This window comes from Aspergillus viridinutans, assembly GCF_018404265.1.
Source record: "Aspergillus viridinutans IFM 47045 DNA, scaffold_2, whole genome shotgun sequence".
Classification (NCBI taxonomy): domain Eukaryota; kingdom Fungi; phylum Ascomycota; class Eurotiomycetes; order Eurotiales; family Aspergillaceae; genus Aspergillus; species Aspergillus viridinutans.
In genome coordinates, this window is record NW_025091218.1 from 4,084,139 (window position 1) to 4,106,564 (window position 22,426).

Consider the following 22,426-nt stretch of genomic DNA (forward strand, 5'->3'; position numbering starts at 1 on the left):
CACTTGTGTCTACAGTGACATTATAATACGGTGTCATCCTGCCATACATGGCAGCAGAACCGCATGATCCACTCGGCCGTGGCGAGGTTATGACCAATCTCATCCTTCACCACCCCCCTAAACGGGGCATGACTATGGAGTATGGGCTCGTCTCGATGCTAATCACTTTACGGCAAGGTTGTCAATCCTCCGAGGTCCAGTGAGCAGCGTCAGATGAGGGACAGGCTGCTGTCGTTCATCTGGCATAGACCGTCGTCAAATCATTGCGACCCTGATGCTTGTTGCTCTCCCTATACGCGCAGAATAACCAGGCTTCTTCCTGGCGCTGGCCAGCCATCACTGCTTCTCAAGAACTGAGGTTCGAGTTATCGCGGGCAATCGCATGATCAAGGTCAAAAAAGCAAAAAAAGCAAACTGGTCATCTCGCAGCTCGACTTGTACCAACTGACACTGGCACTGCCACTGGGACAAGGGGCTAACGGAGGAGACGACATGATCATCAGGAGCCGCTGCACGTAGAAGGTCCAGTCCGCTTACCAAACATGTCATCGATGCGTGATGTCAAATTAGATTGTCTACTGTAGCACTATATCTGGTCGATTATTGATTCGACTGGGATTGTGCAATCGATTCATGCAGACGCAAGCATGAGCAGGGTACCGTAGGCAGCCTGCATCATCCCTGCTCGCCACCAGAAGGCTAGTAGGACGCCACAAGGCGCCTCTCTAACTTATCATAAAGAGGAACGATAGACCACAGGAACAGATATGTAAACGACAGGGACAGGGTGGCTGCTGACAGTGGCTTCATAAGCTCATTTTCTGGTTGTGCTCACTCTCTTGGTCTTGTGCGCTTGTTTGATGGATGTCAGGGCTGCATGCTCTCTGCTCTGCAAACCAAGTACAGTGGTACAGTATGAATATATATACTTATATCCTATCATAAGTACTTGAACCAACTTGGACATTATGATATCAGATCATGTATCTGCAGCATATTTGCAGGAATTGATATCAGCAGCAATCAGATCTGTTGTGACCTATTAGGATTGACATTTGCTGTGCTTCTTGAGGCAGACCAGAACCAGCCCTTGCATTATTGCATACGAGTCCCAGGGTCTCAAGCATTAGATTGTAGAATGATATCACTCGGCTAGTGGAGTAGTGGGCATTCTCGAAATCCAGAGAGACTGAGCATGCAGGTTTCTTGTAAGCCTCGCTCATGCATTTCGCTTCGCAACCGGATATCAATATTTATCCAGCAAGCGTCAGTTCTCTTTGCGCAACGCATATATATATATATGACTAGCTTTTCAATTGTCCGGCTAAGGCATTATCTCGTGAATTATACAAGAAACAAGAAGCTGATTGCTTTCTCACATTCTCCCTGGAATCGGTCATCATTCTTACGATCCTCGAATATGAACAGCCGTAACTGAATGCTCGTTTGTATTGATTGAGTCTTTCATGCCTCTGATGGTATATTCTTGTTCGAATTGACCACGAAGGCCGACTCCAGTCAGTGACCTGGAAAATCCGACAAGAGTAGGTGGTTAGGTGGTTTCCCTATTCCAATTCAGCCTTGCTATTTTATTCAGAACTATATGAGATCTCTCCAGGCGAGAAACCTGACATGGCATCCCCCTCGGATCTACCAAACTCAACGAACAATCAAGTTGAGTCGGCCAAAGAGTCCCCTCAAATGTATCTACTCCATATGCATGTGTGATGTGGACGAAGTAAGGGGTTAGTAGATGCTCCACAGGGCATTCCCCAACACTCCGCAATGATGTAGATAGATTCCTTATGAAAATGAATTATGTGTTCTTGAGGCAAAGTTCCTGAAGGATTCCTGTTCATATAGATACTGATATATGCACATTTTGCCGAAATGACCGCAGTTTATAGCGTAGAAGTTGAAATGTACATATCTACTCGCGAATCGTGCTTTCTTTGGCTTCAGCAACGACACGCAGATTGGTATAGATAAAGTCACTTGAATCATTGCTCTCCTATAAGAAACTACGGCGGCATGTTGAAGGTTGACGCTGTAGACAGTACCTGCAAGGAACATCATACAACTCGAATCATCAGAACGAGTATGAAGAACATCATGTCATCAATCAATAACCAGGTGGATCATTAAAAATATGGCCCAAAGTCCCTCAATCTAGCTCGTTTTAGTCATGGACATGGCCATTAGATGATCCTCACAGCCAAGCAAGACCGATCAACCCCACAACGGCCGCCACGGACGCAGCTTTCGGGACTGAGGAGCCAGCCGCTGCATTGTTGGTCGTTTGAGCGTTGCCGCTGGTGTTGGTGCTGCTGGACTGCGAGTTACCCGTATTACCGCCGGATCCATTTGAGCTGCCGGCACTGTTCGTCGCAGTTGCGCTGATAGTACCCGTAGCAGAGCTCAGGATAGAGGTTGCAGCAGCCGTGTTATAAGTAGTAGTGGAGAAGGAGCAGGAGGTGAGGATATCATATGCATCTGTACAGATATGTATCAGTTTCTATTCATGGTTTGTGAAAGGCACATGGCGTTAATCCACCATACCATTGTCATGGATCTCTCTGCGGTCATCGCCATGGTCATCATGGTCATCATCACGGTCATTGCCACGGCCATTGTCATTGCGAGTGTCGTTTCTAAACTGAGCGATGCATGCTTCGCAGAGCGGGACCAAAGTAGGTGCCTGGTTCCAGTCGCAGATGCACTTCATTTCGGCCCTGTCGTCATCGCGATGCATGTTATCGCACCGCTGGGCGATGCCCACCACCGGACCGCAGACGTTCCAGCAGCGATTAGGGACATCATCGCGGTCGAGCTCGGCAGCGAGCGCAATGTTGCTCGCGAGCATGAGGCCAGAAAGAGCGAGGAGCTGCAAAGGGCGCATTGTTGCTGGATTCGAGTTGTAGAAATGGATTGGACTGATGGGACCGAAAGTAGGATTCTGTATATCTCTTGTGCTTGAGGAGATAGACTCTCCAGTGGATTTCAGCGCATTTTTATATTGATGATGTCCACCACTTCTTGTCGTGTCTCCCTTGATCGCCAGACTCTGAAATCAACGATATCATCGCCCAGAGTCCATATCCCGCAGCGGTCTGGTCTGCCGAGAAATTCAAAATAGGACAGGTGAAGTGGTTGATCTGCTCCATCGGTCAGCTGCGAAAGAACAAACGCGTTTCTAAGCCTCTCCAGGATCCATATGCCAAGCATCAGCATCATATCTGAGCAATGAGCCTGAAGGTTGGCACAGGATATCCATCTTCTCCAGCATCGGAAAGCAGCTGCCTGGAACCCTGGTAATCCATTGATCCGGTTTATGCCTGCCAAGAATGCGTTCATCGCTGCTAGACAGGTAAGGCGGGGACTGCCGCCATTCATGGCTGCAGATGGGCCCTGGAGATAGTCAATGACCTGGTTTGTGATTGATCCAGAGAAACTGGAGAAGTTGTATGGTGTGGGTCAATTATTGTGGCTGCGTCTGCTATGAGTAATGAGTTGAGAGCTCAGAATCCAAAATCCCAGCATCGTAATACATCCTGTGCTGTCTTGAATTCGGTCGAGATGATCGTTGCAATGGATATCATAGTTGGAAAATGATTCCAACTCGGCGTTCTTGGCTCCTGCAATCACTAAACAGCGGAATGGATCATCTCTCGATGTTTAAGGTGTGGCTGAGGAATGTGTTAATTTCATGATGCCATTCCAAGATTGCTATTTTGTTTCAAAGATAAGTTATTATATTGGAAGAAACCATGGACAACACAGTGATGGATTGAGAGAATCCTAATTTGGAGTAATCAATAATGTGATAGGTCTCTATACTACTGCTCCTCCTGCATAGGATCGCAGTTTAAAGGTTCAGGGTTCGTCAAATTAATGCAGAACTGCAAACTGCTTGACGGCTAACTTCTGGGGTTTCGCAGAAGTCTCTTTCAACTAGGCAACATCTTTTTTCCCTTCCCTCTACTGGTTGTCATAAATGTAATGACAATATCGCTGTACTGGAACTAATCTATATATAGCGGAGAGGCTGTGCAGTACCCCGATGTTCTGCTACCATAGATGTAACATCAACCGTAGTTGAGAAACATCAGGACTGATTCTACCGGATATGTCGGCGACAAACGGCAGGAAAGTCAGCAGATTCAGGAATACAATACGGGAAGAAGCGCCCGTTGTCGTCTTGATACCTTGAAATTGGACCCAGATGAACTTTGTAGACGGAAAGATCGCTGAATATGTCTGTATTCCAGATGCCGATATCTTCCCGGCATCTTATCTTGTTCTGATATGTTTGAATTCGATTAGATCATCGCTTTCAAAAAAAGACTCCATGGCTTTATGCGCAAGAAGACTTAGATCATGATGAGGTCAAGTATATATGTCCACTATGCAGCATGATTGGCCCGGAATCAACAACCCCTCCGCAAAAACCACCGAAACCTACGTGACTTGTTCCTCGGACAATCGGTCAAAAACACCTAAGGATCTGAAAGTTCATTGAAAATAGCCTTCGGAGCTGCTTCGGTGTTCAGTTCGTGCGTACAATTGTGAATATTACTAGATTTTCATGGCGCGAGCTGCTATCGGTAAGATGGCATGGGATAAATACATTCTGCGTTCAGTGCCAGAGGCACCGCCTGTTCATCTTCCGCTCTTTCTATACGGCACAGCATGGAAGAAAGAGCGGACTGCAGACTTGGTGTACCAGGCACTGAATGCAGGATTCAGAGCGGTCGATACGGCTGCTCAACCAAAGCATTACCAGGAGGATTTGGTAGGAGAAGGTATTCGCAGAGCGATTCAAGATGGAATACTTCGACGGGAGGAATTATACGTGAGTTGAAGCCTGAGGATGGTGTCTTGACGCTTGCTAAAGTGAGAATAGATTCAGACAAAATTCACGTCCGTTCAAGGGCAGGACCTCAATAAAATGCCCTATGATCCCAAAACTTCAGTGACGGAACAGGTTCATGCATCGGTCAAGTCATCTCTCCACAATCTCCGGGCCTCAGAAGCCTCGTCGAGTGCTGAAGATGCTTACATTGATACGTTTGTTCTTCACTCGCCTTTGCCCACAATGGCCGAGACTATGGAGGCTTGGCTCACGCTTGAATCATACGTGCCTCATCACATCCGCAACCTGGGTATATCAAACTGTACCTTACCAATCCTGAAGGAACTTTATGCCCGGGCGACGGTTAAACCGGCGGTGGTCCAAAATCGCTTCTATCCAGATACGCGATTTGACGTCCCGGTGCGCGCCTTTTGTCGGGCCCACGACATCATTTACCAAAGCTTTTGGACTCTGACTGCCAATCCGGAACTAATTCGATCAGATGCGGTTCAATCACTAGCGAGTCAGGCAGAGATCAGTCCTGCAGCAGCATTATACTGTCTTGTCCTGGGCCTGGGTAACACAACTGTCCTGAACGGTACGACCAACAGGACTCGGATGGATGCGGATTTAGCTGCTGTTGGGAAGCTCGAGCAATTCAGCAAGGACAGTCCCGATTCATGGCAGATGATACTGGAGCATTTGAAGAGACTTATAGGCGACGACGTGACACTGTAAGGAAGAAGTAGTTCATCTATCTCACTGTATTATCGACTGGATCATCACTTGCATCTGTTTGCAAATACGCAGAGGGAACATGGAAATCAATGGAAATCAATTGAAGCTTCTAGACCCGAAGATCGAAACACGAAGGCAGCGCGAGACAGGAGTATAGAAAAAAGCTTCAGAAAAGTTGGCCGCAAATCTTTGGATCAAAGATATGCCAAAGGCCAGAAACAGTAAAGAGGGCGACACGGTTCTAAGTTAGCGTGAGATGATTGGTCCGCCGGTTATTTGAAGTGGGCTGTCGTGGGCGGTTTCATTTTTTTGATAGAATGGTACTATATAGCAATTCGAGGATGACTCCTCATTATGAGGTCCCAACTCGATTTTAATAACACGTATTCTGCAATCGTAGAAGCTCATCAGCCTGAAAGATGCCTATTACATATCGACCTTACAGCGGTCAATTTCTGCCTGTTGTGATGACCTCTAGAGAATTTCGGGTTTCAATGTGAAGCGGGTCAGCGGCACGTGCTTTGGGCACTAGAGCGCTGACTCATCACAGAAGCCAATCGGCGGGCGAGTTTTGCGCAGTCAAAGCAGGATTGACCTCATCATCCGCCGCCAAGCCATCTCGACAAGAGGGATTTGCCAGTTTGTTGGCCGTCTTTAGGTTTTGCTGTTCTTCCTAGTAAGCATCCTGAATCGACCTGGAAGTTTTCCCCTCATCGTGCAACCTTTTATCATCCTCATCTTGGTTGTGCACCGTCAGTTGGCGTCGTGTACATCGTGTCCGTCCCCTTTTCCGACCCACAACCTCTGTTCGTCAGCAGACATTTTGCGCTCGCAGTGCTCGACCGCCTGGACGGGACTGTATCCAGTAGCAATAGGTTCACCCATCCCACGGTCACTATCCTTGGTCGTTGCGGAATTGTCTCCCGGTGCTTCCTGTCTGTTGCCCATCGTTGCATTCAGACCTGCGATAGGCGTCTGTCGCGTCTGTCGCGTCTCCGCCATCCATAACTCTCGTTTCTTGCTGTCAGCAACGCCGCCCTCATCCCGCTGTCGTCGGGTGTTCCTTGGTTCCCTCAGGGCGATAAAAGGACATTTACGATCGGGCTTTTGTTGCCATTATCCTGACAGGCTGTGCCACTGCGCCATTTCCTTCCACTCTCCCCGGCTACAAGTCACCCGAGCACTGGACAAACCTTCGAAGCGATTCACATCCTCTGGCGTCAAATCTTAGAAATCTTCAACGTCGCCCGTGGCCTGATTCCAAACCAAGAATACCGCAATAGTTGTTGGAGCGATTACTTTCCGACCAAGCAGAGGTCGTCAAGTCTGTCGCCTGTAATGAGTTCTCAAGGTGTAACTCGCAAAAGACCTGCTCCTGGCACAACCCCTACTGTTCATCCCCAACTGAGCCCAGTTTCGAACTACCCCGCCGCGAATCCTGGCTCTCAGTTATCGAATGATCAGTTTTTGCAATGGGGTCAGAACCCTCCCAATGTCATCACACCGCCCTACACTGACGCCGGCTCTTACAACGTCGCGGCTTATACGACAAACCAAGACGCTCCGGGAGCCACGGTCACCGCATCTACCCAGCTTGCTCGCCGACAGCTACCGAATCAGCTAGTCAATAGGGGCCGCAGTTATGAACAAACGCCGTCTGCTTACTCCGATCATAGCAGTGGCGCTGGAGAACCTGGGGGATGGGGAGAAAGTCTGGACGAACTCTATCGGCGGGCATTGGTCGCAAAGAGAGAAGCGCAGGCAAAAAGAAAACAGATACCCCCGTTCGTACAAAAGTTGAGCAGGTATGCCACTACTGAGATGGGCTTGCCAAACACGATGCTGACTGCTATCATTTTAGTTTCCTCGACGAGTCGAAAAATACCGATCTTATACGATGGTCTGATGATGGAAACTCCTTCATCGTGTTGGACGAAGACGAATTCGCCAAAACTTTGATTCCCGAACTCTTCAAGCACAATAACTATGCCTCTTTTGTTCGCCAGCTGAACATGTACGGGTTCCATAAGAAGGTGGGTCTGTCCGACAACTCGATGCGAGCCAGCGAGCGGAAGAACAAGAGTCCCAGCGAATATGCGAATCCCTACTTCAAACGCGGCCATCCCGATCTTCTGTGGTTGATCCAAAAGCCCAAGAACACTGCAGGGCAAGGCAGCAAGTCAGGAAAGGGGAATGTGCGAGTGAAGACAGAGGAAGTGGATGAGAACGAAAATGATGACTATGGTGAAGATGGTGCGTCCCGGGATGATCGTAACCGCAGTCGCCAACTATCTTTAGTCCCCGGAAGCATGATGCCCAAGGACCAACTTGCGGGCGTCTATCGGGAATTACAAGCCATTCGGCAGCAGCAGCAAATCATTTCCAACACCATCAACAAATTGAGGAGAGAGCACGAACAACTCTATGCGCAGGCTGCCAATTTCCAGGAACAGCATAATCGCCATGAGAATTCCATCAATGCAATCCTCACTTTTCTGGCCACGGTGTACAATCGCAGCCTCCAGGGACAGGACGGAACGCAGAACCTTGCCAATTCTTTTGCGGGTGTCATATCACAGGATCAAGGTAACGTGGTCGACGTGGTCGATGACTTTTCACTGAGCGCGCTAGGTGCGGCCAATATCAATAGCCCTAATGCACAGCGGTCGATGAAGAAACAGCCGTTGTTGCTGAAGGCTCCTCCCACAACTGAGCGTCAGAATGGTCGTGCTACTACGCTCTCCCCCGCAGGTAGCACATATGATCGTTCAAAGTCTCACGGTCATAGCCGACAACCCAGCGTTACTCAGGCTGGCCACGTCGAGGAGGTCTTTGAGACGAGCCCTGCGCAGAAAGATGCCACGACTTCGCAGAACCGGCAGTATCCCCAGAGCGACATAATGTCTGTCATTCAAAATACGAATGCGCGGAATGGTATTCCCACGACTTTTGCTGAATTTCCCAACGTGCTTTCATCCCTCGAGACTTCTGGCGGTAATTCACCGCTCACCCCGAATCAACGCGCAGATATGCTCCGACTTATGGCCAACGAATCTCACACCGATCCAAATGTTCCAGTGCCTTCCAACAATGCTTTGATAACTCCGATGCCTCCGCCCATGCCGCATAATTATAATGGCCGCCTTGCAAATACTCGCGCCGAGATAGACAACTTGATGAAGATGCAAGCCGAACAAGATCGTTCTGTACAGAACTTAACCAATCTCTTGCAACCGCTTAGTCCCACCGGGACCATCCCGGGACTTGCAGGAGGAGAAAATGGAAGCGTACCCCCACCCGTGCTTGATCTTGACCAAATCTTCAATAACGACTATTTCACCGACATTGGAGACCTTGAGCACAATAAGCCTAACATAGATTTTGGTGATACAACAAGCTCAGTACCCGCGCACGGACCAGTCGAGGCGCCCGTCACTACAGGCGCGGAAGACATCAAGGATGGAAGCGACCTGTTCGACTTCGACCAAATCCCCCCCGAGGGCGATCTTTTCGATACGTCGACCGGCCCGCAACAGCAGAGCCCCGCTTTCTTCAATGGATATGACGGTGCTGGCTATCATGCTGGCTCCGGGACAAACGGGCAGACTCCTATTGGCCACAAGAATCACAACGGAGATTCAGGGCGGATTATCGAAACTTTCACCGACAGTGAATCAACCAGTCCCAGCACTAACGTGGAAGAGGTACCACAATACACTGCCCCGGCCGGGCTCAATGAATCTCACGGAGGTAAGGGAAATGGCGGCAATGCAAAACGACGCAGGAAGGCTTGATGTTGCATGACATCTACTAACTTGGCTTCGAGTCAATGAAGAAAGCAAGGAGGTACCGGTATGAGCCAGAGACGCACGAGTGGAAACAGGTCAGCAACGAGGAATCCCGAAGGTGTGGAATATCCGGCAGGCGATCTGAACTTTACGAAATTCAAGTCATACGTTTCATGACACCGTCTTCAATTTATGTCACCCTCTCCCATTTTACCGAGTTAGCAAAGTAGAGCAACCAAGTGCTTTGCGGTCGATAACGGCACATAATGACGATTTTAATTTCTTTCCGTTTCTTTCCCTCTTCAACTCCTTTTATTCTACCCACATGAGCAACAGACGCTTTGATCAAGGTTATGAATTTTTGGGCCTGGATGATTCAGCATGGAGGTTATCTCGGCGAGTCCATCTCAGAAAACGGTACGATGGGCCTTGGTCCTGGGGAGCAATGTTTATGCCTTGTGATGTACGACTGGTTTCATGATTTAGTACATAGCAACCTTTCAAACACGGCAAATATACTACTGTTCATGTATATGCAATGCCCAACTATCTGTATATTTCATGGCCGGCATTTCTATGGCGCCTCCCTGAGCTGGTAGATGGCGCTTCTAGAGGATCCTTGAAGAGCGACAGGGTTAAGGGTTAACGTTAAGGCTTCACTAGGAGCTGTAGCTTGCGGGACCCATCGAGGAAATAGGCGATGTTGAGGTATGTTTCCAGTTCCATCTGATTATCATTACATCAAGGCTTCTCCCTTCTCCTCCGATCCCACTCTTGATCGCCAACACGCTCCCGCTTGCGATCCCGCTCACGATCGCGCTCAAGGCCGCGTCGCCTCCCACCCACGAACTCCTTCTCGCGCTCCCGCGGATCAATCACAACAAGGGAGTCAACATCGTCCGGGTGCTCGCGTTTCCACTGCAGATCTTTGCCGAGCATATCCTTCCCGAAGCGGAGTTCGTGCGTCAACCAGTCCCGGTCGTCGTCGGCGGCGGCCGTCGCTGCGGCGCCCGTGTCATCCCATGATTTGCATGACTGGCAGTTGGCGATGAAGTGGAGGTCGCAGAGCTGGGCCTCTTCGTCTTCGGGTTCGTTGTTGGCGTTGGCTTGTTCGGTGGTGTGTTTTGTGGTCTCTGAGGCTGAGGCTGAGGCCGAGGCCGAGGGCTTCTCGTGAGGGGCGGACTTGGCGTCTGCGCTTTCGAGCTTCGCTCTGAAGGCGTTGAACATGCGCAGGGTTTCGTCTTCGGCGGCGCTGCTGAAGCCCGTTACGCCGTTGGTGCTGCTGCCGCGGCCGGCGCCGTTGACGGTCCCCGGGGGTGGGCGTTTGCGGCCGCGGATGGCGGTCTCTGGGATCATGGCTTCCAGGGCGGATTTCTTGCGGCCTGTGTCTGCCGGGCCTGTGGCGACGGTGCGCCGCATCGAGGCTTTGAGGTTCTCGATCTCGGCCTTTGTCCGTGATAGGATCGATTGTCGTGCTGGAGGCGATTGGGGTGGGGAGCGGGCGGGGCTTTCAGGGTCGCGGAGGGGAAGCTGTGTCAAGGGGTCTGGAGTCTTGGGACGATGTTTGCGCTCGGCGGAGGGGGACCGTTTCGGAGAGGGCGAGCGAGGGCGCTTCCGGGTCTGCTGCTTCGCCTCTGGCGATGTCTTCTTCGGTGCGTCGTCGGCCGTCGGGATCCCGGCGTCGACGACTAGAGTCGGGTTGAATTTGGGCTTCGACGGCCGGACAGGGACATCTTCGTCTCCTTCGTCGCCGCCAAAACTCAACAGCGTCTTGCCCCCTTTCGCCTTCTTCTTCTTCTTCGCCGTAGGCTTTTCCTCTGCCGCCGCCGGCGCAGTAGCAATCGTCTCCCGCTTCTTCAACTTCCCAGCAAACGGGCCCAGCTCCCCAACCTCGCACGAGACCACCTTCACAGGGTAAACAGGCCGCTCCGTTCCCTCCACGCGCTCCGCCTCCGCAATCTTCAGCACGTTGTAGATACTGTCCCCCTCGACGCGCCCAAACAGCGTACACTGCCCGTTCAATTCCCGCTCCGTGTTCGCCAGCGTGATGAAGAACTGGCTCCCGTATGTCCCGTCCTCGCTCTTCGCCATCCCCACCAGCCCGCGCCGGTTGAAGCGCAACCGGCTATGTAGCTCATCCCGCAGCACGACCTTCTCGTTCGGGTCGCGCGCTTCCGGGTCGTATTCGAATTCGGGGTACTCGTAGATGGAGGTTCCGCCTGAGCCTGTCCCGGTGGGATCGCCGCCCTGGACGATGAAGTCCGGGACAATGCGGTGGAAGATCGTGCCGGCGTAGTAGTTGTCCAGACAGTGTTGGAGGAAGTTCTTGCACGTGAGGGGGGTTTGGTTGGCGAAGAGGGCGATGTGGATGGGGCCGAAAGTGGTGTGCAGGGTGGCGGATGCGGTGGGCGGGGGCTCGGTGGTGTAATGCGCTGACATGTTGTATTTCTAAGGATATATAGAGGTGGTCTGCAGGGCCAGTGAAGTGGTTTCTGTGCTCTCAGCTCTACCAGTTGGAGCCGAGCGGATTGAGCTCTACAGCCGTAGCAGCTCCGGTTGAGATAAAATTTCAGGCTCAATCGATGTCTGCTGAGTGCAAACCATGCATAGACTTCTAATGCATAATCCGAGTAGCCTCTGAAGTTGGGAGAGAGCCTAGGTTGGTGGTTGGTGCCCGGAGACGAATTTGCGGGAAGTTGTTGGAGCTGCTTTGGGGAACTTTCGAGGTCACGTCATGTTGCCGGCGCATGTTTATCCTATCGGTCCTCTACATCAACAACTCCAGGAAATCATCTGGTGTGGCATTTGAGACATCGACAACGTAAATTGCTTTTATTTCCGAATATCTTCAGGTAGTTTCAAGTTTCTTGCTTGATGCCGGCACATATTGGCTACTTGCTACACGACATCATGGCATACTTTCGTGTCCTACTAGTTGTTGATACTCGTTTCCAATAGCGAAAATAAGCTACGGGGCCAAGTCCCATGCGTCTTCTAATAACACTGGTTCTGATGCTGGAGGATTCATAACACCAGGATTTCATCAAGGCATTTGCAAAGTCTCATTAAGAGAGGAAGCATTCATACAGCGTCAGTCAGCGAAATCGCTTTCATACCAGGTGGCATAATCATATGCAATCTCTTGAGATGTGTATGTTCGATTGAATCAGTTTATTTCAAAGAAAGGGTCCCATATACTGTCGTTTTCGTCATATATTCCATACACATCACTATAACACTGTTCCATAGCAGGGCAACTTGATATCATCAGTCAACGAGTTCGAGCATTAGAATGCAAAACTTACTATACAGGCTCCTGGCCAAATATGATATGCCACATATACTCCATAACCCTCCCGCTAGTATCATCATCCCACGGCGTTTCCATGACCCACCGATGATACCGATGATAATCACTCAGCGGACGCTCGAGAATCTGCTTCCTCGACACCGCAAACTGAGCGCAACAAGAAACCGCAACGACTTCGGGAACTTTCGTCCCGTTGAAAAAGTAATGCCAAGCGTCTGGAAATGCATGCTCGGCGTGGCGGCCTTCGTCTCGGGGCTCGCGAAACGGCTGCACTTCATCCGGACAGCCGGGATACCAGGTGCAGCGTAAATTGGCGTAGCCGTTACGCTGGACAAAGCTGACGTTCAGCATGCGGACTGTCTTCACGTTGCTGTGATCGTAGAACTCGGTGTGCCATCCCTTGATACCGCTGCGGTGGCTGTGGAGGAAGATGATGGTCTCGCGCAGCTTGTGGTAGTGGTCGATGATGTACTGTAGATACACATTGGCCTCTCGGCCTTTATTCTTCTTCACTCGGAGCGGCGCATGTGGATCATCTACGGTGTAGATCGCATGCTGCCATCTGTTTGTTGCTTGAGCATCAGCTGGCTATACGTAAACCCTCCAAAGCAGGGATAGATATGAAGCAACGAACTTACTCGGGAAGGTCCTTCATAACCCACCTCACGTCTTCGCTTTTCAATCTTCCCATAACGATTACTCCGTCCCGATGAAACGCCTCGTCAATCGTCCACTGCGCCGAAGGGGGCGTTTGCACAGGCACAAGATCAGTGATAGCCGGTCGCCTAGCCGGCGCGCCAGACGTTGTCGGTTGGATCATATCTCCGTCGCGAACTTCCTGAGCTCGCGCCGGATCGCCCTTCGACTCATCCCCGTCCGCCAATATAGGGACGTTACCAGATTGCGCCGACTGGCCCTGTAGCGAGCTAAAGCGAAGGCTCAACGCAAAAACAGCGATGAGGAATAGAAGCGCCGCGTACAGGACGTTGAATTTCATGGCTTGACGCATCATCACGCTGCCGCAGAGCCAGCTCTGCTATCGATGCATTCGACGTGAACCTATGCGCGGAGGAAATTCATCACAGGTACCAGCTGGATGAAGGACATGAAAGTCGCGATTGCCTATCGAATCGCGACCTGGAGGATAAGTAGGAATATAGTCACAAGTCCGCCCACGACATCCTACTCCTCCCAGGGGACTAGCAGGCGGACGCATCAGCAAGCCACGAGTGCAGATGTCATAGACTCCTGAGCGACCATCATAGACACATCCTGCCCTAACCCTGCGCTCATGTTTCGAGCCGGTTCGGGACGGCAAATACTCACAGTCCATTCCAGTGAGCGTATCAGGATCATCAGGAACGCGCAAGTCTCGTCACTTCCTTCTTTCTTTTTTTTTTTTTCGCCAGTAAGCTGAATCTCAAATGCAAGGCCGCGCTATGGATTGAATCAGAATTAGACTATTGCCGACTGGCTCCGCACGATGTGGATCCCGAGATTGGCCTCGTGCTGTGGTTGGTGATCATCGTCAATCATGGATGAGTGACCTACGTCAGCAGTTCGGAGTATAGTTGTTTAGGGAGAAGTCATCTCGAATTAAAAGGAGACGAGGTATGCTAAATGATAAGGAGGCGGGTGTCGGGTGTAGACGAGGACGGAGAGTGCATGGCTGTCAGAATATCATTGGGGGAGATGGTGGAAGAGTTGACGTGGATGGTTACTTGATAAGTCGCTAGACTCTAGTCTAAATCAATAGAGGCGCACACTGTCTAGAAAAGGCGACGGCTATTGTAGTGATAAGAGCTTGGCATATCTTATTTGTTTAAGCTCTTACTTTATGATTGAATCATATGGATAGTTTCCAAATTATGCTTAGTCTTAGGGTGCCAATATTGCTGGGACAAATCGCAAGTACCAACCCTGTCTTTTCGGCTTTAAAATTCATCCATCCCAAGTCATTTATAAGCATTAGTATCATATATGCATCTCTCACTGAACATATCTTAGGTTGCTAGTACCATTGCAATATCATGAGTCTCCACCACTCATTATTTTTCCACACTAATCGACATCAAAAGCTGATGCAAAGCTGATCCATCACCTCAAGCCTTCTTAGACCCCTCAACAGGTGTGGTCTCAGTCTGAGACACAGCATTCCGCTTCTTGGTGATTCTGAATCCACCGAAAAGCAGGAAGACCGCTTCCAGACCCAGGATCACCGCCAGAGTGACCATGGCACCGATAACACCAGCGACGGGTCGCGACACCCCACCGTCGGACGAGCTCGAGCCCGCAGACGAAGAGTTGGATCCAGAAGAGGAGACAGTGTAAGCGGCACACGCGCCGTCCGTATTTCCGCACGCCTTGCACCACTGCTCGTCGTCCGTGATGGCAATCTTCTCGGTCAGCGTCACAAAGTCGGACCAGGGGATGGTGGCGCTCGACTGGCCGTACAAGGGGTATTCAGCCGGGGTGGACGAGCTGCTGATGGTGCCGTTGTGGAAGATGAAGCGCACGCTGATCTCGGAGGCGGAGGGGAACTCGTCCGAGGTGGAGTTGGTGACCAGCTCCCAGGCCATGGAGGAGGCGTAGTCCGGGATGCCGGTGAAGTTGACCGTTGCGGCGGGCAGCTGCGCCAGGCCAAAGTACGAGAGGAAGGTGCCGTACGAGCCGAACTGGATGTTCAGCTTGCTCTTGCCCTTGGAGGTGATGGTCTGGTTGAGACCCTGGAGCATCTCGCCGGCGAGGGTGGAGCCTGCGACGGCGCGGATAGGCTCGGAGGCGTTGTAGGCCAGGCTGTACTGCTCGATGTTGGCGAGCAGGAACAGCTTCTCGCGGATCTCCGCGGAAGGATAGTCGCTGCTCGAGTTGTGGATCGAGGCGACGTTGAGGAAGTCCCAGACGGTGTAGGCGGACTTGAAGCTCATCTTGGAGGCGGTGAAGGTGTCGTTCAGATATGGCGAGAGCGACTTGTAGAAGTCGCTGGTGGAGGCGAGCAGATTCTCGTACAGCGCTGAGCTGTAGTAGTTGTTGCTGCTGACCTCGGCGTTTTGGCACTGGGTCGCATCCTGCAACCAGGTGTTGCTCTCGCTGTTGGTGCCGGTCTCGATGAGCGCCAGAGGAATCAACTGGTAGCCGTTCAGGGGCGCCTCAACCGTCGTGCCATTCCCCAGTGTTTGGCTGGCATTGGATCCAACGGGGGGATAGACACCTTGCAGGAAACCAGTGGCCGAATTCTGAAGCACGTTGTCCGAGGGCGCTGAAGCACTGATCTGGTTGAGATTGACAATCTCCTCGCTGATACCCTGAATGTAGTGCGAGGAGTTGGAGCTGATGTAGCGGTCATGGTAGTAGCTACCAGTGAGGAATACTTCCTTGTATCCCAGGTCGGTGAGTTGAGTGTTGCCCAGCACCTTGGGCGTCCGATCACCATGACGAGCGAAGATATAAGCTCCAAGAACCTTTTCTGCAGATGCGAGGGGCATGGCCATAAGGGCCAACAGGACGCTGGTGGGTTGCACCGAAGTCCGCATGGTGAAGCTGCTCAGCAAGTTGATTTACCGAGGGCAGTAGAGGGGAATTAGCTTTTCGAGATCTTTTAGTGGGTATCACGATTGATTAAATATTCTTTTCTATCAGCAGACAATTGGAGAACAACCCCGCGGAATCATGCCGTTGACTGTTATCATGATGACCTCGTTTAAAGCCAGTGCACAGTGGAGACCAAAGCAGACAACCACTGGTAACAACTCAATATTCTTCTAGCTCAGACTGAGGGGTATTTCGGAGCTTGTCTTAATAGTCATGTCCCAAGGTAAGTGCTGCATCTGACCAGTAGCATCTTCGGAGAATTGCAGGGCCAACAGAAAGGGCCGTACTACTCCATGTTGCAAGCAATGAGTCAAGAAGAGGAGAAATTATTAGCTAATATCATCTAGCAGAAGAGATAACAACAATTCAGTGGTTGACCAAGTGGAGAGAGCGATGCCCTATTCCCGTATCCTTGCGATCGTCCACCTTGGCTTGGAAGCGGAAGTTTATCTTTTAAGGCTGGACCGCTCGAGAGACGAGGAGAATAATATGGAGACTAAGTCTCATAGACCTATGAGAAATCCATGGTAGAATCGCTGTCGGGGAACTCCGCGGACAACATCTGTACCTTGTTCTCTGGCGGGGCAGCAGAGAATCCCATGTTTTTCCTCGGCGCGTCAGTCGCATCTTCTGCAACTGTCTACAGATAGATAAGGTCAAAACATCTGATTAAAGTGTTGCCTCCAAAGTGCGTAGAGGCTCTCATGCTGATATATCTTGTTCGAATTGCACAAGAGTGATATAGAGCATCATTCATCATGAGAATGATGCATCAATTTCCTTCAAAAGCCAGAAAGCAGCAAACACCCCACTTCACTCCATAGACACTCCATAGGATCCTGGTCGTACCTGGTGTCCATCTTGAGAATGCTCATTATTCTTGCTTATTATTGCTCACCCTTCAGTCTGAAGCAAAAGAGCATTCCAATGAAGGTGAAACGTGATTTCAATAGAGGTATCGAAGTACCCCGTATGCTATGTGGGTATATTGTGAGCGCCTAAATAAGCTTCGAGCTACCCAAATTCTTGGACTATCTATCTAGATGCTCTGTGGGTCGAGGAAACTGTGCCTCTCGTTCCTTGACTTCTGTTTCCCGGAAATACCGGCGATGAACCATCAAACGTTTCCAATACTATGACGCGCTGGCGTTCTTGGTAGTTCGGAAACCTGTCTTGCGAGCGGTGCAGTGTCGAAGCTGACCCGCTTATGATTGCCAGAGGACAAAGCCATTGGCTCTTTCATCGAAGATGTTTCCCCAGGATCTGTTCAAGATGTTCTATTCTCCTCTACCAACGTCAAATGCCCCAATCACCGAGCTTTTGCGTCCATCAACTCGCAACCGTTTCGTATCACGCCCACCATCCCACCGGTCTGCATGGTCTCTGATCCACCGGCCGAAAGCCGGAATTCAATATCTGCAAGACCTTCTAGCCAAGTGATTCTTGTCTGGGGCGGCACTTCCAGCTGTTGCAGCTGTTCCGCCAGAGCTGACAGTATGTCGGCCAAGGCGAGACCCTTGTTGGCCTTTAGTGTATTGAGAGTATTAAGACAGGATGTGACATCGCTGGTTGAAAGTAGAGTAGTCATGATTTCCTGGATGTCGGATGGATGTGGTGCAGCAATGCAGTCGTAAATCGTTTCGTTCGTGATGATCTCGGGTTCAGATTGTGGTTCATCCTTCATTGCATTTTTCATCGGCAGCGGTTTGCCTAGGTCGTCCCAGTCAGTATCCAATTTCTGCTTGCAAGATAGTAGAACCCTTACTGCTCGCATGGCAAGCTTGAAGCACGTTCAATGCGCGACGCATGTCACCCTTGCTCAACCTCACTAAGCTACTCACGGCTTCTGGCTGGATCTGGATTTGCTCCTTTTCGATCACCTGATCTACCAGCCACCGGATATCCTGCTCTTTCAAGGGACTAAAGCGGAAGCGAGTACACCGCGAAAGGAGCGCCGGTGACAGTTTGTGCGTATAGTTGGCGATGATACAGAACCTCGTATTCGCGGTATATCGTTCCATGATCCGTCGCAAAGCCATCTGGGCGGTCGAGGTCATCGCATCAGCTTCGTCAAGAATGATCAACTTGAAGGAAGCTAGTGAAGAGCCACTGGACGCCGACGGGGCTGCCATTGAAAAGATTTGCTTCGTGCCTGATTGATGGGTTAGACCTTCCATCCGAGACCCCAACAACCAAGGTGTGATGTGGACGTACTGGCAAAAGTTTTAATCTGCTCGCGCACTACATCAATACCTCTATCGTCACTAGCATTGAGTTCGAGCACCATTTGTCGCATATTGTTGCTGCCATAGATTCGTCTTGCGAGCGCGAGGATTGTGGATGTTTTACCGGTACCCGGAGGACCATAAAGCAGAAGATGGGGTAACCGCTGCAATCACATTAGTATGAGCGTCTCGACGATGCCTGTGACGCATACATTTGCTTCGATGAATTTGTTAATGGTAGCGAGGATGTCTTGATGACCGGACACGTCGTCTAGGGTATTCGGCCGGTACTTCTCTACCCTGCGGGTTCAATCAGCGATGTAGTGAGAAATATGTACGCCAAGTACTGACCATGGTAGGTTATCCTGAGCTTCAACTGGCAAATCTGCAGCTGGTCTCTTGGCTCTCTTGCTGGCGTTGTCGGAGCTGAATTGAATCACGCTCTTGGGTGCTGGGACATCGACGTCCATGTCATCCTCGTAATCAGACATTTTGAGAAGGCGACTTAAATCAGCAATGTCGGCAGGATCAACCGGAAGAAAAAGCCAGAACAATGTTGTCTAGCGTTCTGTAAATGGTCCTCTTCAAAATGAAGCTTGACGCGTCGAAACTCCGCCAGCGCGTAAAGAGATTCGGAGCCGGAAAATCATGGGGAGGCAGCAAAGGTATGGTTAGCTTTAGTTGGGTTTAGGCGCATCTGGTGATGACATGAATGGGCACCTCCCGCTGTCTGGCAGCAGCACCGCCTTTGGAGTTACGACAACTATCCCGCTTCGTTTATTGCTCGGAGGATCCTCATTACACCGGTTCCAAGAGGATTAATTATATCTATCACTATAGGACAGAATGCCGGTACGAGAATTTCAATTGAACACCTGGCAGGTCATTCCATGTTCTCTCCTGACCCTTATTAGGCCTACCATTCCATCTTCCTTGAGGACCGGGATGTTCCCGTAATAGGTACGAACGCATGTGCTTCTTCGCCAACCTCTCCTTCAAGAGATGCATGAATTTTCCCGCCATGCTGCGACGGACCCATCACTAACATCAGCTCTCACCATCTACCCTCAGGCAATTTCCCTGTTCTCCCCCTCCGCACCCGTACTCGCGGCCCCGCATACACCCTCCCCCCGCTGCCCGCCGATGTCCCCGAAACCGATGTGCCTCCCGACAGCGATTCGTACGACTGCGTAGACGAAATCCTGTCTCTTTTCCGCGCCAATGTGCTCTTCCGGAACTTTGAGATCAATGGACCTGCAGACCGCATGCTCATCTACGGAACGTTGTTCATCAGTGAATGTCTGGGGAAGGTCAAACCGGGCATGACCTCCCGCGAGGCTGAGAAGGTACTATTGCGACAGGAATTGTTTTAAGGGGTCTGCTAATGGACATATACCAGGCTTTGATTAACGTTTCGCTCGACCATTTCGCTATTCCCGGTGATGTGGCCTTCCCTTTGAACCAGGCGTTCGAGCCTCCCCGTGACCGCCAGGACGCAGAGACACTGAGACAGTATGTTCCAATTCTTTTGACAAGCTTCGGGCGCTGAGGTTAACGCGTTTTGATCATCAGATACCTCTCTCAAGTACGACAGGAGATCGCTATTCGACTACATGCTCGGTTATACGCTGGCGGTGAAGGGCCTTCAAAGGTAGACTGGTACTACCCCGTGATTGAGACTCGGTATACTGACTTCTTAACTCTCAGTGGTGGCTGAGCTTTGCAAAGAGGAAGTTTATGGGAAAGAGCCTCTAGATGTTGAGACATGGACATGTTCTTTTGCTTTATGACCAGCTCCTGTAACAGCAGCGTTCTGAGATATTTCCTGGTTCCCTCAACCGAAGGGCCGCAATTATTATTTCACTGTGACATATTCTAGCATGACCGATCCCTGCCACGCGCCTGCTTTAAAGGTTGATTGAGTTCACGTTGGGTGCCAGTCGGCACCTAGGTCTCGGATATTCCTTCTCCCAAAGGAGGCGGGAACTCTAACTGCTGTGCAACATTATATGTGATGCATTCCTTACACTTGACTGCGAATTCGTATGACTTCGTTACAAGAACTGTGTCTCACCCCCGAGGATTCGCGGCTCTATACTATGATATATCATGACTGCATTTCAACATCAACACCACTTCCACTCTCCGCTGGTGTTGCGGATTCTTGTTGGGCGGCCACCTTCCTCCTCTTCCGGCTTGGATTACCCGCAGCTTGGATGTTCTGATGTGATGGAAATACGCGAATAGCATGGAAAATATAACCTTCAGCGCCACCACGCCCCGACATCAGCGGGTGTGTGCGCCCAGGGAGTACTTGCCACGCGCGTACTCGGGAGGTCTCAATTGTGGGCGCCAGCAAGAGGGACGGGTCGAGTGCGAAATCCTTATCTAATTCTGAGAAGTCCGGTTCCTGAGGTTTCTTCTCGCTATCCTCGCTCTGCCGTTGCAGAGACTGTTGTAGGCTGTGTTGTGCGATGATCTCTCGTTTCCGAGTGATGTAAGCTGTCCTCCTGGGAGTCGAATATAGATCGGCCAGCTCGGTCAGAGGCTCAATGGTGGGAGAATAGACTACCACCGGAGCGGAACCCGCCAGTAGTGGGACGGTGTGTTTGAGTACACTTGCCGGCTCCATTAGCGTTGCGACAATGAGGCCGTCAAAGTTACCGGCTCGAGCCTCGTCGACGACTCGTCGTACCCGCTCCCAGCGACTCCGCTTTTTGTAGTATGCGCTGCGCCTGTTTGACTTGAAGGTGGCAAGAGTCTCGTCAGGGACTACTTCTGGCTCACTGGCGTAGATGGGGTCTGCATGAGGGTCCAAAAGTTGCATCCACGAAACGGTCTTCATATGCTTGTAAAGAGGATGCGACTCGTCGGGATTGTCTTGATCGTAGCCAAAGTATCTCAGTAATGATAAGCTAGGCTGCTTGTTCGCATGGATGACAGTGATTGAATTGCCTGATGCAGACATATGACGGCGGCGGGCCATGGCTTGGGCCATGGCGTTCGTCTGTTGTCGCTCGCCATTTTCTTCAGACCCTTCGGCGGATTCTTGGTCCTCGTCCTCCTGATCATGAGGGTACAGTATGCCCATCCTTTCGGCCATGGCGGCAACTACCAAGCCACCTGTTTCGTCAACCACCAGGTAACGACCGTTAGGTTTTGACGCAATAGCCCCTTCGAACGACGAATTTCCTCCGTGATGCACATTACCCCAGCACCCTATCAGACCTATTGACTCGTCACGGAGCTCCATTGTTTTCATCGCCTCTTTCCCTTCCAGCATATAGTTAGTCAGAAGACTAACGTCCACGGGGAGGACTGTGAATCGCTTTAGGAACTTCTTCCGTTTCCGTAATGTGTATTTTGCGAGGGAAAATGCCGTCTTCTGGTCCAATGCGGAATGCGACTCCAACAGCTTCTCGATGATCTCTCTCCCTGCGCCTGTAGAAACTTTCTTCAGAGCTTCAATTTCTTCTGCGGTCATCTTCTGGGTTGATGCATCGTCGACGATCTCGCGATTGGTGCGTATCGGGATTCCTTCCTCGTTCACCTCTACGTCGTCGCCGTCGCCTTCTCCATCGGCGATGAGAGTTTCCGCGTGCAGCTCAGCTGGAGAGACGATGCGAAGGCAATTGTCATTGTTCTCGCCCGAAACGTCAATGATCTCAAAGGTCAGGTAGAAAGGACGGCCTATAATCGTGTTGGCGGGGAAGCTCCCGTACTTCCCCAACAATACTACTCTGAGCCCAAGGTCAGTATGAAATATCTAAAGCGATTCCGGACACTAGCATACGTATTCGGCACGAGTCTGACAATTTTTGTAAGCTCAGACGGAAGTCGCAGAGCGACATGCTGGTAAGGACGAATGTAGGAATGCATGGTCGGCAACAGAATTCACGAAGATCAATTCAAGATTCAGGAG

General features: G+C 50.8%; 9 protein-coding genes across 9 annotated transcripts; 3 read left to right on the forward strand and 6 right to left on the reverse strand.

The window, feature by feature from the left end:
• Positions 1 to 2,209: 2,209 nt before the first annotated feature.
• Positions 2,210 to 2,899, reverse strand: Aspvir_004853 (putative GPI anchored protein; the record flags this gene model as incomplete). The annotated part of the gene is made up of 2 exons (XM_043268075.1): positions 2,210 to 2,493; positions 2,560 to 2,899. The coding sequence occupies 2 exons, from the start codon at positions 2,897 to 2,899 to the stop codon at positions 2,210 to 2,212; spliced, it is 624 nt and encodes a 207-aa protein (XP_043124010.1).
• Positions 2,900 to 4,585: 1,686 nt separating this feature from the next.
• Aspvir_004854 (putative aldo-keto reductase (AKR)) lies at positions 4,586 to 5,590 on the forward strand (the record flags this gene model as incomplete). Its single annotated transcript, XM_043268076.1, has 2 exons — positions 4,586 to 4,852; positions 4,904 to 5,590. 2 exons carry the CDS (start codon positions 4,586 to 4,588, stop codon positions 5,588 to 5,590), a joined length of 954 nt encoding a protein of 317 aa, XP_043124011.1.
• A 1,338-nt stretch (positions 5,591 to 6,928) lies between these two features.
• On the forward strand, positions 6,929 to 9,384 carry Aspvir_004855 (heat shock factor family protein; the record flags this gene model as incomplete). Its single annotated transcript, XM_043268077.1, has 2 exons — positions 6,929 to 7,395; positions 7,452 to 9,384. 2 exons carry the CDS (start codon positions 6,929 to 6,931, stop codon positions 9,382 to 9,384), a joined length of 2,400 nt encoding a protein of 799 aa, XP_043124012.1.
• A 735-nt stretch (positions 9,385 to 10,119) lies between these two features.
• cwc27 (putative peptidyl-prolyl cis-trans isomerase) lies at positions 10,120 to 11,817 on the reverse strand (the record flags this gene model as incomplete). The annotated part of the gene is made up of 1 exon (XM_043268078.1): positions 10,120 to 11,817. The coding sequence occupies one exon, from the start codon at positions 11,815 to 11,817 to the stop codon at positions 10,120 to 10,122; it is 1,698 nt and encodes a 565-aa protein (XP_043124013.1).
• Positions 11,818 to 12,682: 865 nt separating this feature from the next.
• Positions 12,683 to 13,697, reverse strand: Aspvir_004857 (DUF3431 domain-containing protein; the record flags this gene model as incomplete). The annotated part of the gene is made up of 2 exons (XM_043268079.1): positions 12,683 to 13,250; positions 13,327 to 13,697. 2 exons carry the CDS (start codon positions 13,695 to 13,697, stop codon positions 12,683 to 12,685), a joined length of 939 nt encoding a protein of 312 aa, XP_043124014.1.
• Positions 13,698 to 14,790: 1,093 nt separating this feature from the next.
• On the reverse strand, positions 14,791 to 16,221 carry Aspvir_004858 (histidine phosphatase family protein; the record flags this gene model as incomplete). Its single annotated transcript, XM_043268080.1, has 1 exon — positions 14,791 to 16,221. One exon carries the CDS (start codon positions 16,219 to 16,221, stop codon positions 14,791 to 14,793), a length of 1,431 nt encoding a protein of 476 aa, XP_043124015.1.
• A 1,367-nt stretch (positions 16,222 to 17,588) lies between these two features.
• Positions 17,589 to 18,995, reverse strand: Aspvir_004859 (replication factor C subunit 3; the record flags this gene model as incomplete). The annotated part of the gene is made up of 5 exons (XM_043268081.1): positions 17,589 to 17,989; positions 18,045 to 18,431; positions 18,494 to 18,668; positions 18,717 to 18,804; positions 18,856 to 18,995. The coding sequence occupies 5 exons, from the start codon at positions 18,993 to 18,995 to the stop codon at positions 17,589 to 17,591; spliced, it is 1,191 nt and encodes a 396-aa protein (XP_043124016.1).
• Positions 18,996 to 19,350: 355 nt separating this feature from the next.
• Positions 19,351 to 20,259, forward strand: Aspvir_004860 (actin-related protein 2/3 complex subunit 3; the record flags this gene model as incomplete). Its single annotated transcript, XM_043268082.1, has 6 exons — positions 19,351 to 19,356; positions 19,419 to 19,464; positions 19,576 to 19,850; positions 19,904 to 20,016; positions 20,077 to 20,155; positions 20,212 to 20,259. The coding sequence occupies 6 exons, from the start codon at positions 19,351 to 19,353 to the stop codon at positions 20,257 to 20,259; spliced, it is 567 nt and encodes a 188-aa protein (XP_043124017.1).
• A 352-nt stretch (positions 20,260 to 20,611) lies between these two features.
• Positions 20,612 to 22,383, reverse strand: trm6 (tRNA 1-methyladenosine methyltransferase subunit GCD10; the record flags this gene model as incomplete). The annotated part of the gene is made up of 2 exons (XM_043268083.1): positions 20,612 to 22,244; positions 22,298 to 22,383. The coding sequence occupies 2 exons, from the start codon at positions 22,381 to 22,383 to the stop codon at positions 20,612 to 20,614; spliced, it is 1,719 nt and encodes a 572-aa protein (XP_043124018.1).
• Between the last annotated feature and the right edge of the window lie 43 nt (positions 22,384 to 22,426).